Here is a 13,925-nt window from a genome sequence, read left to right on the forward strand (position 1 = left end):
ATGAAGTACACAACTGAAAACTTTATGGAAGACCTCTTTGTAACAGCAAACTTCACTTTAAACTTGGTATTGGTATTAAACTTGGTTTTATACCAAGGGGAACTTTATTTGTACTACGACAATCACTATGTTCACACACAAATACCCCACATCAGTGAAAAAAAAATGCAGAATCATAACAGACATTCCACCAAACAATGGACGATTTTTAAAAATCATGCGAGACACGATGCCACAGTATGTTTACATGTGCGCATTCCTACTGAAACCATAGTGAGACGAGATCTGTATGTCTTAGGTCTATGGTGCTTCTGATTACTTTAACACCGAAAGAATCCTGACAGGCTGACTGTCAGAAGTCGGAAGAGGGGAAAAAAGAAGGTATTACCTGGAGAAAGAACAGATCTAAGTCGACCATTGAGGCACAGAAGTGACACTGCACATAAGTAAACGCTTGCCGCCTGATTTGAAAACCGTTGCGCACCCACAAACCGCAGGATATTTCACCAACCAAAGCCTGAGGATACAACAAAAAAACGCTGGGTTTGTTCTTTTCCAATGATACGCACTCACAACATGGCAAAATGCTTTATTGGTGGTGCATTTTTCATAGTATCAATGTACAAAAGTGGCTTTATGTCATGAATTTATGTTAATGTTGATGTTAAAAAGCCTTGGAAAATGAGGTCTTTTCCATTATATAAAAAGTCCATAAAAATATTATATAATATATAAAAGGTCCATTATATTCAAAGGTCTAGGTAGAATTGCAGCATGGCGGTTATTGTGCAGGTAAAAGTGTCCTTACACATGGAATTTACAAAAACTGTTGTACGTGCATCTGATGTGCTTCCAAAATAACATATCATTACATTAAGAACTTTGGCATAAGTCTCCTCAAAGTATTTTGCATTCTGTGTAATTCTGCAGATTTAGAACTGAGTGAATTGAAAATATTACACTCTGTCTTTCCTCTTGAGGCTATTTCAAAACAAAGCAATCAATGCCACAAAATAGACGGAGCATACTTTTAAGTTAACCTATTGGTCCCAATCTATTTCAATAACTTAAAAGGAACAACATGCTAATGAGGAAACTGCAGCATTTCACCTGAATCTGTAAAGGAAAATTCATCAATTGTTTTAAGAACTCTTTTGATGGATTGATGTCCATTCCTTGTTTTGTGATTGCCTGTGGTAAAAAATAAAGATGAAAGAGGAATTTGGTTATTGGCCCAACACAACTTTTGCATTTCACACAATGTCTAGCACTAAAGAAAAACGTCTGTCTCTAAATCCGACCATAATCCAAACTAATATCTCAAACTTCAGGTCTGTTAAAAACCTTTTTGCTCCAAGAACATGCGGTGTGAGCCTACAAAAGCACCATCACTAATTTTCCATGAGGTTTACATTGATGGCCACTTTACTTCCTTACTGCAAGAAAGTTTGCGAGGCACCTTGTCTGGTCCTTGTGATAAATTGGGCTTTAAATACAGGCAACACAGTGATCTACTATTTATATAGTAGCCCTCTCATCAGTCACCGACAGCCCAAGTAACAGGGGGTGACTGATTGGTGATAGACTTACGTCAATTTTTGACTCTTGAGAGAGAGATTTTATAAGAAAATGGATCTAGTTAGCTGGCTGGATAATTTATCAGTTTGTACTGTGATTCTATATGAAAATCGATATTCAATATGCACGCACATTGTAGGGATATCTTACTCGTACACACCAGTGCGAAACATGCAGTAAAGTTTGGATTCTCAGTTGTTCCTTAAGTTCATTACATCATGCACAATTGAGTTGAGAGGACAAATTTCTAAATGTGTATTTGTTATTTGCTTTCACTTCTAAACAAAAATAGCTGTGCATATGACATCTTGGTACTCAGCAGCTCAGCGACCATTCCTTTCATGTGGCATGGAACCATTGAAAAACTGTGAAGTACAATCCCTGTACTGGACGCTGCTGTTTTGGATTCCAACTTCCAGTGGCGACTAAAAGTATGCACATGAAACTATGGAATGACCAATCATGGTTGCAGATGGCAAAAAGTATGCATACTTGTAACTGAATGCAGCAACTCTCTAATTACACGGTAAGCAGACGTAAGCCTCTAGAGGCTAAGGTACATGTACATACCTGGCTGAGGAAGAGAGCATAGTAGCGCAACAGTGGGATATGGAAGGACACTTGGTAAGGGTCTAGAGACTTGGAAACGTCTGCCGCTTCAAGCCAGTCTGTTATGGTCTCTGAACATGCATTCAGAAGAGCTTGGGTAAAGTGAGCTGTGCTCTGCAGGGGAGAGACAAGAACGCTTGTACACCGGACACCGTTTCTATTTGTCTTCTGTTGCTGGACAGACCAAAGTCCTGGCCTTAATCATTTATCACATTAACACGTTATGGGCAAATAGTCCCTTTTTGAATGTTTTACTTTTTGTTCCCTTCATGGGATACGATGGGCATGGGGTAAACCTCCAGTACATACAAGCAGGTCTCTGATGGTGGTTCCGGTGCATTATGCTTTCTTGATTTAACTTGGGAGACACAAAACTTCGAAGAGGGAAACCTTTTATTTCATGAATCGTAACCAATTTCTTCCTTTTTGCACCCTTTATAAATAAAATTCCCATCACAGCGCACTAAATATAGCAAATACTGAAGATCATTTGTGACCATGTGAGCAAACAATGATGGCAATACGAAAGAACCCAAGATGGCCCAACTTTGTCGATATTTGGTGGCGGAAATAATGGAAAATATATCTATCATCGGGTAGTACTTTCCTTAAGTCACACTCTGGAAGCAAAACTCTGAAACCCTGAAAAGGTGTCACTGAGTATACTGCCTCTTGTTATTTGCCACACATCTTATCTCCAACCATGCAACCTACCCCCATAGGCAAAGCACTCACCTCATCTTTGCAATGGACGTAGAGCTGCCACATGGGTGCAGCACAGGCCTCTATCTCTGCTGAGAACGCTATGGAGTAGGCGTGGGGCTCAAACTCAACATGGTTGTGAAGCTCTCTCTCGTTCAGATTCATACCTTCATAGAATCAAAAATACAGATACTATTACTGCGACTGGTCTTGTGACAGTTCTTGAGTCTGGTCTTGTGACTGGTCTTATGAATGGACTTGGAAATGGTTATGTTTTGTCTTGTGATCATGCTTGTGCCTGGTTTTGTGTCTTGGTCTTGTGTTTGATCTGGTGACTAGATTTGTGTCTGATCTTGTGTCTGGCTTTGTAAATTGCCTTGTCTCTAACCTCGTAAATAGTCTTGTGTCTGGTGTTGTGAATGGGCTACTGTTTTAAGTCCGCATTTTCAGCCGAAAATTGTCCCACGCCTGGCACAAGTGTATTGCAGAAAAAACCTGTCTGTAAAGTGGTCAACAGGTGAAAAAAGTTCTGATGGCAGTTCAGCTCAGTAGAGGCTGAATGGAAGACATGGTACTCACACATAAACATAGCCAGTATGTTGGTCCACATCTTGACCAGGCTGGGGTCGGTGAAGAACTTGTTGGCCACTGAACGATGGGAGAGGATGTTGGAGAAATCGCTGATGACCGGCCAATAGCAATGCTGCTGCATCACCTGATGGTCACAACTGACCACCTGACAAGTCCTGTGATTACCAGGAGAACCTGTACAGAAAAACAAAACACATTCTCAAAATGCTCTCAAATGAAGAACTTTCCTACTGGAAAAGGGCTGTTCTAGAGTAAAGCATGCACAGGTATTGAGCCCCATTTCCATGTTGAAAGATGCATTGTTCCTTGCATGAAAAGCAGGTGTTCCTGATTGGAATAGTCAATGTTCTCAGGGGATATTCAAAGGTGTTCCCCCTTTTGAAATGCTTCCTAAGAGCAATGGTTCATTTAATGGTAACAGGAAACCTTGAGGCCAATGTGTACATGTTGAGTATACACTGATTAATGTACACTGAATTGACTTACCATTAATTGCAGTATAGTTTCAGTCACTTCTCCTTTATACCTTGGGCACTATTGCGAGAAATCTTCCTGAATCCTCCAAATCCACCACTATGTGGAAATTGTTTCAATAGTAGTCTTTGCCCTTACAATGACATATGTTCACACTGTATTCTAATTGCAGTCTGAGAGTTGCAAAAAAATTGCATGGGTGGGATTTGAACCTGTGACTTTCTGCTTACCCATGCAGAGGCCATGGTTTGAATCCTACCTTAGCAAGCTTGTGATTTTGTTCACAACACTCGGACCCCCGTTGAAAATGCCGAGTGTATATATAGGTCAGTGTATGGGCAAATTCTATTGTAATATTAGCATTTCCAGGACACAAAGCCAAATTAATGTTACATTCTTTGCGCTTTATCCCTCTTCGGGCCTTGAACCATAGGGACTGTGGTTGGCCCTGTCTTCCTCAATCCTGTTTACTCCAACAAAACCTCAAAAAACCATATGTTGCACAAAATTTGAGAGGTATGGTCCGATAGTCGGACTTAGGTGCAATGGGACAACTATCTTTGACTTTAAGATTTGTAATATTAAACCGCGTATTACTCATGAAAGTTTTCTGCAAATCTCGGTTTATCTCGTTATCTCTGGAATCAGGAGAAATATATTTATGTGCAGCAGGGTGGGGAAGATCCTAATCTGGGTCCATCTTGATATATGTACCCTTCAAATTGTTGTCCGTCAGGGTGCGTTTCAACAGGCACTGCAGGGACACGATCAGTATATGGATCAGTTGGAGCTCCTCGGTCATCTGTATGGCCAAGTCCTCATTGCTGAAGAGCTGAACGCTGATATGCACCACACGGCTGGACAACCTCTCCGGGGTGGTGGAGGAGGCTAGGGACATGGCAATGCGACCGTAGAATTTCACAAATGACCGGGTGAAGGTTTCCTGCATGAGGAGGGAATGGGGACTGCTTAACAAGATGTGCTTGTTGAAGATATGTATGAGGTCCAGAAAAATGTGAAGGACTGAGTTTCAAAGCCTTTGAGATTTGGCTTGGTTCAGACTCGGTTAGCAGCTGACAAAATAGAATTGAACCAAGTCTAATTAAAAACTAAAAAAGAGTTGAAACCATCGACGTCCACCGTGATAACATGCACGCATATGTCAATTTAATAAATCTGAGATTTTTCTTTTTTTTTATCAGTATGTTAATAATTTGGTGTAATTTGCTGTAACAACCATTTTACGCCTGGACTCAAGACTTGCCTAGGACTTAAGGCTTTGTTGCCTCGGCTTGGAGTAGGATGAAGTGGACTCAACTACATCACTGCTGAGCACCATTTAGCCTCCTGGAAACTTCAAAACTCATCTGAAGGTCTTGAGAGATTTTCCAGGATTATGTCTAATCCTGACCATTCACTGTATCATCCCTCCAAATCCTGCCAGATGCATCATTCTGCACTAGCTCACAGCGTTCAGCACAATCCAGTAGATTATTTGTTCCAAAGCCAAATAGTCTGGAGTATATGCATGTAATTGCCAGACAACACAAGATCCAACAGTAGCACTGTTTAATGGGACTAGCTTCCCTTGTTCTGACATAGGAAGTTTGACCGGCGACTGTTGATTGACCATGCAACAAAGTGCATCAGACTTTTAGACCTGTTGCACTTTGCTGTGTCTGGTAGGTTTAGGATTAAGGACGGTATTTAGCTACTGTTACTTTACCTTATGCTTGACGCTCATTGGCAGTTAAAGGCACGCATATTTAAGTACAATGAAATCTTGTTTTACTTTTTAATAGATGACGTACCTTGTAACTGTTGTCTGGCAGCATTTTTAGCAAAAGAGTCACAATCTTCTCAGGGAACTCAAATATCACAGCCCAAAACAGCAGCTCCTCAACAAAACTCAGTGACACCAGCGGATACGTAACAGCAGGATTACCTAAAAACCACAGTTAATACCAGCAAAAATGAACGGCAGTGATTCTTGAAACAGTTGGTTATACCACATTCTTAAATTGTGAGATAGAAAACTTGTAGCTCTCTCTTACTGGAAAATTCATATTCTTTACTGGCACAGAAATTATTCATGAAATGTGCATTTTGATGTGAGACCTACTGGTACGTCTCACAGCTCCTTTGACCAAGTTCTTTAGGTGAGAAGAAACGTGAATGATTGGGTGCAAAGCTTGGAAATAGTAGACAAGAAAGGCTGAATTTTTATGAAATGATGAACTTAAGTTGAAGTCCAAGATTTTGCACTTTCTCAGTAAATCTCTGTCTTGTATTAATAAATGAGAAGGTTTGAAAAATCAAGAAAATTCAGATGAAAAAAACAACTGTATTGCAAAATATAGCATTGTTAAAAAAAATGCCCCAAGCGTGTGAGTTCAAACGTGCATTTACACTGAGTGACGTAAACATAAACAAACATGAAAGAATAAATTGTATCCACACCTCTCAAGAACTTTGGTGATTCTGGAACATTCAGAATAGTTTGTGCACTCTTCAAGATCTCCAGTGATTGGCTGATGAGATGTTTGTGCTGACTGTAGCAACCGCTCGATCCTGTTTGCATATAAAGAATCCATTACAGACACAATCCATTTCAAGATCCTTGGAAGCCCTTCCAAATGATCATTTTAAAGGTTAAAGTCCCACATTTGAAGCCATCCATAAAGTACCTGCTTAAACTATTGTTGACAAGAATACTCCAGATTGAAGATAATTAAATCGTTCTTTCAGGCAAGCTGTCATCTTGAAGAAACCAATAAATAAAGGCCATTATGAATGACGTGTTGAAAGATGCATATATTTGGAAATGTTTTCCATTCAGTGAAGTGAGTGCAAGCAATGACATGTTGTACATTCATGCGTGGTTGCTGAATTCGGATGCGATCAAAAACATGATTCTGCTACTCCTGAGATCTTAGAAGACTGTTTCTTCGTAGCATATTTAGCATTCACTGAGTTCAACCTTCATTAAGTTAATTATAAATTACCCTTATTTAGGTTTCGATTACTTTTGTCACCTCAAATGAACATTCATGTAGATGCAATGAATAAATGACAAGAGACGGACTGTAAATTTACGTGGCTGTAGCAATTACGTAAGTTCTTTACGTCCATTAAATTACAGTTTCTTAGCCAGGTCGTGCTGGAGGACTCACATGTACAGTACATGTGTATGAACATTGGGATATATGTACATGTACACGTAGGTTCAACAGCCACGTGTGCCCTGTTTTACTGCCAGCAGACATCTGGTATACATGCTGATCCCCTACGAGACTTTTACACACATAAAGTCCAAAATGTCTGTGAGGGTGGACTGAGTGGAAATTGAACTAGGCAGCCGTCCACAGCCCCAGAGAATTAAAAAATATGAGGTCATGGTAAGAAATGCTGTACAAATATTGTTCGTATTTTGTGGCTATACGTCAACATTTTGGCCCAAAATATTACTTTCTGTAAATATGAATGATTTATCTCTCAACTTATCAGACAACCTTACCCTCATTGAGGTTCTTGTAGAGCTCCTGGTCTGTCAGGGCCCTTGTCATTACGCTTCGCATTGCTCCGCCCATGTTGCATAATTCATGAAGCAGACCCAGGAGTGGCTCCCCCTCATGCAAATTAACGCGTACCATGGGAATTTCTGACCCTGTGCAGAGGGTGCAAGACATGGGAACAAATGCACAGTAGTGTAATTGCTTGTTTACTCAAATAAACAGTAAATAAATAAACAATAACGAGTCAACCTCAAAGTAAATATTGTGTACATATACTAATATGAAATATATACAACACGGTTACCAGAGAAACCATCTGCTTTCCGCACCAATCTAATACCCAGCCTTTACCCTACCTGTACATGTAAATCATACACAATGCTTAGTGTAGCTTATACCTACTGTAGGTGTGATCATTCCTGGGCTTATACTCAAGGCAAATGAGGTGTTGTCACTATATTTCAGCATGTCATGATATGTTGTGAAATTCATTTCATTGGTACATTAAAAGATGACTAGTGTATCTGTGTTTCAAAAACTAGCAACTACTTAATAACTGCATGTACATATGTGGTCTAGACCTGAGACTAGCGATGTTGGGTTTCACACAGGAGATTGTATGAGAGGCGATGTTGGGTTTCACACAGGAGATTGTATGAGAGGCGATGTTGGGTTTCACACAGGAGATTGTATGAGAGGCGATGTTGGGTTTCACACAGGAGATTGTATGAGAGGCGATGTTGGGTTTCACACAGGAGATTGTATGAGAGGCGATGTTGGGTTTCACACAGGAGATTGTATGAGAGGCAACACTGAAAATGTACATGAAGTTGAAAACGATGAGGATTACTGATCAGGTATTGCTGAATGCACACCTCAGTTTACTCAATATTTCCAAATGTAACTAGCTCAGACGGATTTCAAAGAAAGGCTGGCGGTGCGAAAGAAAATCGGAGCGAAAGTAAATTTGTGGTGCTTTGGCAGTTAATAATGTAATACAAACGATAAAATCATTTTAACCCTAAACCTGTCAGATGAAGTATGTTTAGAGCAACAGGTGTCAAAGTCTGGTGCACTGGGCAATAAACAGCAGCCAAAAATCCAAAACAAAACAAAACTGCCCATGTGAAACAATGGGAGCTAGTCCCATTGAATGATACCACTGTTGGATCCCGTGGTGGCTGGCAACTACAGACATACATTTGACAACCCGGCTTGTTGGATCTTCGTTATACTTGGCATGCAGACGAGCCACTTTGACAAAGGATGCGACTGATGAGTCTGGCGGGATCTCAGGTCAAAATAACCTGAAGGGTTAGGGCTGAGGTCTGCACATTGTAGTGTCAAGCCTGCCACACATTTACATTTACGCAGACTACAAAATAGCTCCAAGATTCTTTGTTGAATTTGCAAAACCTACTTTTCTCAAAAATTTCCCGTAGATACAGAACAAATCGTAGGACCACCCTTGGGACCACAGCATCTGCCATGGGCAACAAGTCGGGTGGAACAGTCAGGTTCTTCAGCTTATCCGGACCGTGTAGTGAACAAAACCTGGACAGCAATACGGAATTAACAGTAACAAGACAAGATATAAACCAATGAGCTGCGTGAATTAAATTTTAATAGTGATTAGAGCTCTGGTTCCCTAATCACACTTGCACAATCACATTGGAATTCCCCAGGCCAAATCTGCCAAAGCTGCCATTCCATATATATGCATACTTTCCGTACGACCTGGCCCAATTTCATAGAGCTGCTTAAGCACAAAATTTGTTTAAGCTTGAAAATACCTTGCTTGATAAATCAGGTTACCAGCCACACTTCATGTGATGTACATAGTTTTCTAATGGCATTTAGCTGTTTTTTGCTTAGCATGACAATCACATATAGTTTGAGCAGATAACCTTTCTCTTTTAAGCAAGGTCTTTTCATGCTTAAGCAGCTCTATGAAATTGGCCCAAGCTGCAATTAAGGCTGGTTTGTAGTTGGTTGTGCAATGATGAATGCTGGACGCTGTTGGCCGCTGGCTGCTGAAGCTTGTTAGAGTTGGTTTTTATTGCAGTTGTTACAAGTATGTACGTGTGATGACTATGGGTGTGCTGGCCCAATCATAATACGCTCAGTAGGTCAGTGACCATGCCCAAGATTCAATGAACTTTCTTGAACTGTTTTGTTTTGTTTTTTTATTTGAACTCTGTGGCGATTGGTCGCCAGCACTTCAGTGATACCTAAAACCATTCAATGAATGAGCACTAATGTTTCAGTCAGGCAAACGACTGCAAAGCTTACCCTGTACTCCTCATCACATTAGGGTCTCCACAATCGCAAGCCCCTCCAGCCTGGCTTCGAAACATATTGAAGTCATGGTCAGTGTGATCTCCACCATGAAAGCAGTCTGCACAGATCGACATGCAGGGGGATATGCCACATGTTCGGCATCTAGATGTATATGTGTGTGGAAGAAATGTCAAGAGAGATGAGCAGTCTGCAGTATTTTTAAACGAGTTTGCTGTTTTCCAAAGTAGTTCATTCACCTAGCTTGTGACTTGAAAAGAGGCCAAATAACTAATTGGCAAAGACTTCCAATGCACTGGACTTCAAGACTGTTACAATTACTGTAATAGTCATGTCTTGTACTAGTCTTTCACTTGTCAAGTCTCTGCAGCTCACATCCACCAGGAACAAAACTAAGCTGATTCGTTGCTCCATCCATGATGCTACATTGTGTACCTTAGAAAACCTCACTCTAGATCTGTGGCTGATGACCTGGGAAAATTTGCCATCAGAGCTGGTTCTTGGTTGCAGTTCCTCCAAAATACTCCTCATGGAGTTTTAACTGGAGGTGGTGGAGGGGGGAGTTATGATGAAAGTTTTGAAAAAAAAAAAGAGCTGTCAAAATGAATATTTTTTATAAGAGAGTCCAGAGTCGGATTTATTCTTTGACTAAGAGAGTGGAGCTGGTGTTTTCTGTTTCCATTAAATTGTCAAATATGTTAAAAGGTGCACTATGTGCACTTTGCAAAAACTATCAGAAGTGGGGGCATAGCCAGGATTTTGTTTACCTCCTGGCAAAATACTGAAAGTCTTTGGGCATGAACTGGTAAAAAACTGGTAAAAAGGTGCCATAAATACAACCAAAGTGAAACTGAAAATACCTGCTCGTAACTGTTTCATCTTTAAATGAGTCAGCAGGGTCAGGGAATGAGTCCTAGCTCAACTGCCTGGCATGAGTGGCATCATCCCCCCTACCACGACTGAGTCACAGACATGATAACTCCGAGACTGTCCCTAAACTCAGAGAAGTCCCTTTATTCGGAGACAAAAGTCAGTCCCCCATAAGAGAGAATGTACCTCTAAATGGGGACAATTTTTTTTCAAATGGGCTTGGTGATCCTGCCATTGCTCTGGGGATCCTTTTAATGCCATAATTCGATTCAACAGAAGAAAACACCCAAGAGTGCCATTTAATAAAATTCTCCTGTTTACTTCTAGAATTACAAGATGGAGTCTGCAATGGGACATAAAGGGTGGAAAAAAGACTATATCAAAACAACTTTTCTGAATATCAATCTAAATCAAGTGACATGGCACAAAACAAGTTACAGACATTGAAGTAACTTAGATGAATGGAAAATATGGGAGAAAAAATTGATAATAGCTTGTGAATATTTTTGACCCAAGACCATTTGGGAAAAATGCCCCTCCCCCTTTTAAGGAGACATGAATCTCTCAGGGGATTGGTTTTATCTCCAAATAAGCCAACTTCTCTGAATTTAGGGACAGTCTCTGAATTGTGATGTGTGCCTCTACTGCAGGATTTGATGATAGAGATGGGGTTTTAAGCTGCTGACCAACACAAATAGTGAGGGAAATAACATCCTAGACTCCATTTATGAGGGTATAAACTTTAACTTAAGTTGAGGGCAGATACCAGGCTAGACTTGAAATCAAGTCGTTAGTCAGTCGTGTTTGTCATCCAGAACAACATGACCCAGCAAGCTACGTCGTTTTACAAAATTAATGCTGAGCCTGTTCATCGTTGCCCACGATCCAGTGTGCTGGGCTGATTCAGCCCGGAAATGATGCGTGGTCGTGGGCTGTTCAGTACCAGTTTTCAGCGCACATCAGCCCACGACCCCACTGTGCCTGCCTGATGACTTGATCAATTTGACCCTGGATGAATATTCATGCTTGCAACAACTGCACTGCATATTCCTCCATTTCTATGGAGAGTGCCAATAGTAGCAGACGCTACATAACAGACTCATCCATTCTATATATAGGGATGTCTATATTTGGTAAGTGCCAATTTCTTTCATATCTTACATTAATATCCCTTTTAACATGTTTAATAAGACACTTATTTTAAAGATGGCGACTGAGAGCGAGCCTGTTAGATTGAATGGATAAAGGCAAAAAGACTGGAAAATACCTGAATAACATGAGTGAAATCATTCAATAAATGGTTTTTAGAAAGCGGAAAGGTCAAGAATCATGTTCGTGTGCAAAAGAAATTGCGCCCACAATGATAAGTGGGTGCGCCGGAATGTTCAATACGCCGACACGAAATTGCGTAGACGGACGTGTGGCTAAGGATAGATTGGGAGTGACAGTCCGTGCCACACTAGTGGGGCTAGGCTACACCCAGCCCATTACCAACTTGATTTTGATTTCAAGTCTAACGTTAAACTCTAATACCAGGTATGCCCAGTGTCCAATTTTGATTTTTGCCCCAGTCATTATGGGCATCATGGTCACTCATCAGAAACAACCTGTCAGTGTTACCAAGTCGTCCTTGTGTCATGTGTACAGGGTTAAGCTGTGGTAATGAACAAGTTTTATTACAACTCGTAGGCAATTTTCTGAGAATTCAGAAGTATCACTAAACATGTACCTATACGCAACGAAGTTTGACGTCCACACCAGACCACACGTTGACGCATTGTCATACTGCCGAACATTCTTCGCGAATTCCTCGAACGTTCCGCCCCCTGCAATCAGCGATCGACACCATTCCAGGTTTTCACTCTTTTCCAGTGAAGTCCTCGGATCAAGAACATTGTCTAGCAATTCGTGCAGCTGATGATGTCCCGTATTTCTGATTATTTCAGTCTTTAATTGTGCAGAGACCTTCCGTTTGTCACTCTTCATGAGCGTCGCCATGTTTACCTTTAAAGTTCATTGACATTAAGGTTGAAGGTTAAGTAATCTGCAGTGCTCCTCCCTGAACTGGAAATGGAAGAGTCTCATAATTTTGGTCCAATTACACTTGCATTTCCTCTCCACGCTCTTGTACTGTACCAACAACTTACAATTAACGTAATTACCGAAAAGATTGTCATCACTTCTCACTTTTCTTGGTCTGAAAACTTTTCAACGCGCAAATAAATAGTGTTCTCGCGAATATAAATGGAATGGCATTTTGAAATGCCCACATTGGTCACTTTTTCAAAGGCCTATAGGCCCATAACAATTGCATCTGGCATCATTGTGCTTTTTCATCCGTCGTTCTTCAATCTTGTAAGTTGTAGACAAGACAGCATTACAAACCGCCAGGCTCTTGGGGAATGGGAGGGGGTGCCGCTCTGCAATGTTCTCAGCAGTTAGTCAAGGTGAATGGCGACTTTTGCACGAAGAAGATCCGATACAGATATTTCATATTATGAATAATTCGACTCTGACAGATCGAATGCCCATTACTTCATGGATAGACTACAACATTCACCTGTCATCGAATGAATTATCATTACCACTGTATTAAATGTGAAAACAACAGCGGAGAGAGGGCCAACACATAAACTACACGGAGTTTACCGAATGGAAGATCACCCCGAGGAAAGAAGACTCTTAATATGCGACCAGTTTTGATTTCCTCAAACATTTATTGCTGCTTTGATACGAGCGAAAACAGTTAATAACTCAATGATTTCAACCTATTTCTTTTTGTGGGCAGGTATCTCTGTGCAATATTAACAGGGAATCCTTATTTGAAATAGTAGGTCGATTGTGTTACAATTGCAGTTCGATTTGAAATGTTATTTTAGGTGTGTAACAAGTACTGGTTATCTATTTAATTGAAGACGGGTTTTCTTCGGTCTCATGCCCAATGGCCCAAAGATGTTTTCACAGTTAATGGGAAAATCCAACCACAACCGTCCTATTAATCATTTTTTTATTTTGCTTTTTATTTCACCCCGTTGAATCCAAATCAATTTTTTATTCATTCAGTTTCTCATGTAATTATATTTCTCTTCTATTTTTGGTCTTTGTGGTAGATTTATAAAACTCTTTTGAATTCTATCATTTTGATTCTGTTTATTTATTTAATCATAGCATTGAGTGCAAACATTCAGCTTCTTATCTAGAATCTGAGTTTTACTGAATGTAATGTGAGTACTTAGATGTGATTGAAGTAAACGTTTAATGTTACCATAGACCTACGTGCATAGTTTG

At 40.4% G+C, this 13,925-nt stretch overlaps 1 protein-coding gene across 3 annotated transcripts in view; it reads right to left on the bottom strand.

Annotated features, from left to right (window-relative positions):
• Positions 1 to 13,925, bottom strand: part of ubr3 (ubiquitin protein ligase E3 component n-recognin 3) — a 61,842-nt gene that overhangs the window by 34,105 nt on the left and 13,812 nt on the right. For 2 of the 3 annotated variants that reach the window (XM_087147815.1, XM_087147814.1), the window contains exons 3-13: positions 9,762 to 9,911; positions 8,890 to 9,023; positions 7,472 to 7,621; positions 6,415 to 6,525; positions 5,766 to 5,899; positions 4,669 to 4,897; positions 3,469 to 3,654; positions 2,923 to 3,056; positions 2,149 to 2,301; positions 1,111 to 1,191; positions 389 to 517 (exon numbers count right to left, since the gene is read on the bottom strand). In XM_087147815.1, the coding sequence (XP_087003941.1) occupies positions 389 to 517; positions 1,111 to 1,191; positions 2,149 to 2,301; positions 2,923 to 3,056; positions 3,469 to 3,654; positions 4,669 to 4,897; positions 5,766 to 5,899; positions 6,415 to 6,525; positions 7,472 to 7,621; positions 8,890 to 9,023; positions 9,762 to 9,883 (1,563 nt within the window). In that variant the 5' untranslated portion in view covers positions 9,884 to 9,911. Of the gene's footprint in view, positions 1 to 388; positions 518 to 1,110; positions 1,192 to 2,148; positions 2,302 to 2,922; positions 3,057 to 3,468; positions 3,655 to 4,668; positions 4,898 to 5,765; positions 5,900 to 6,414; positions 6,526 to 7,471; positions 7,622 to 8,889; positions 9,024 to 9,761; positions 9,912 to 12,366; positions 12,654 to 13,925 lie in introns of those variants that run through there. The other variant, XM_087147813.1, reaches the window with a different exon arrangement.

The sequence above is a fragment of the Acanthaster planci genome, linkage group LG17 (genome assembly GCF_054643075.1).
Source record: "Acanthaster planci isolate LZ-2023a linkage group LG17, COTS_SCS, whole genome shotgun sequence".
Taxonomy (NCBI): domain Eukaryota; kingdom Metazoa; phylum Echinodermata; class Asteroidea; order Valvatida; family Acanthasteridae; genus Acanthaster; species Acanthaster planci.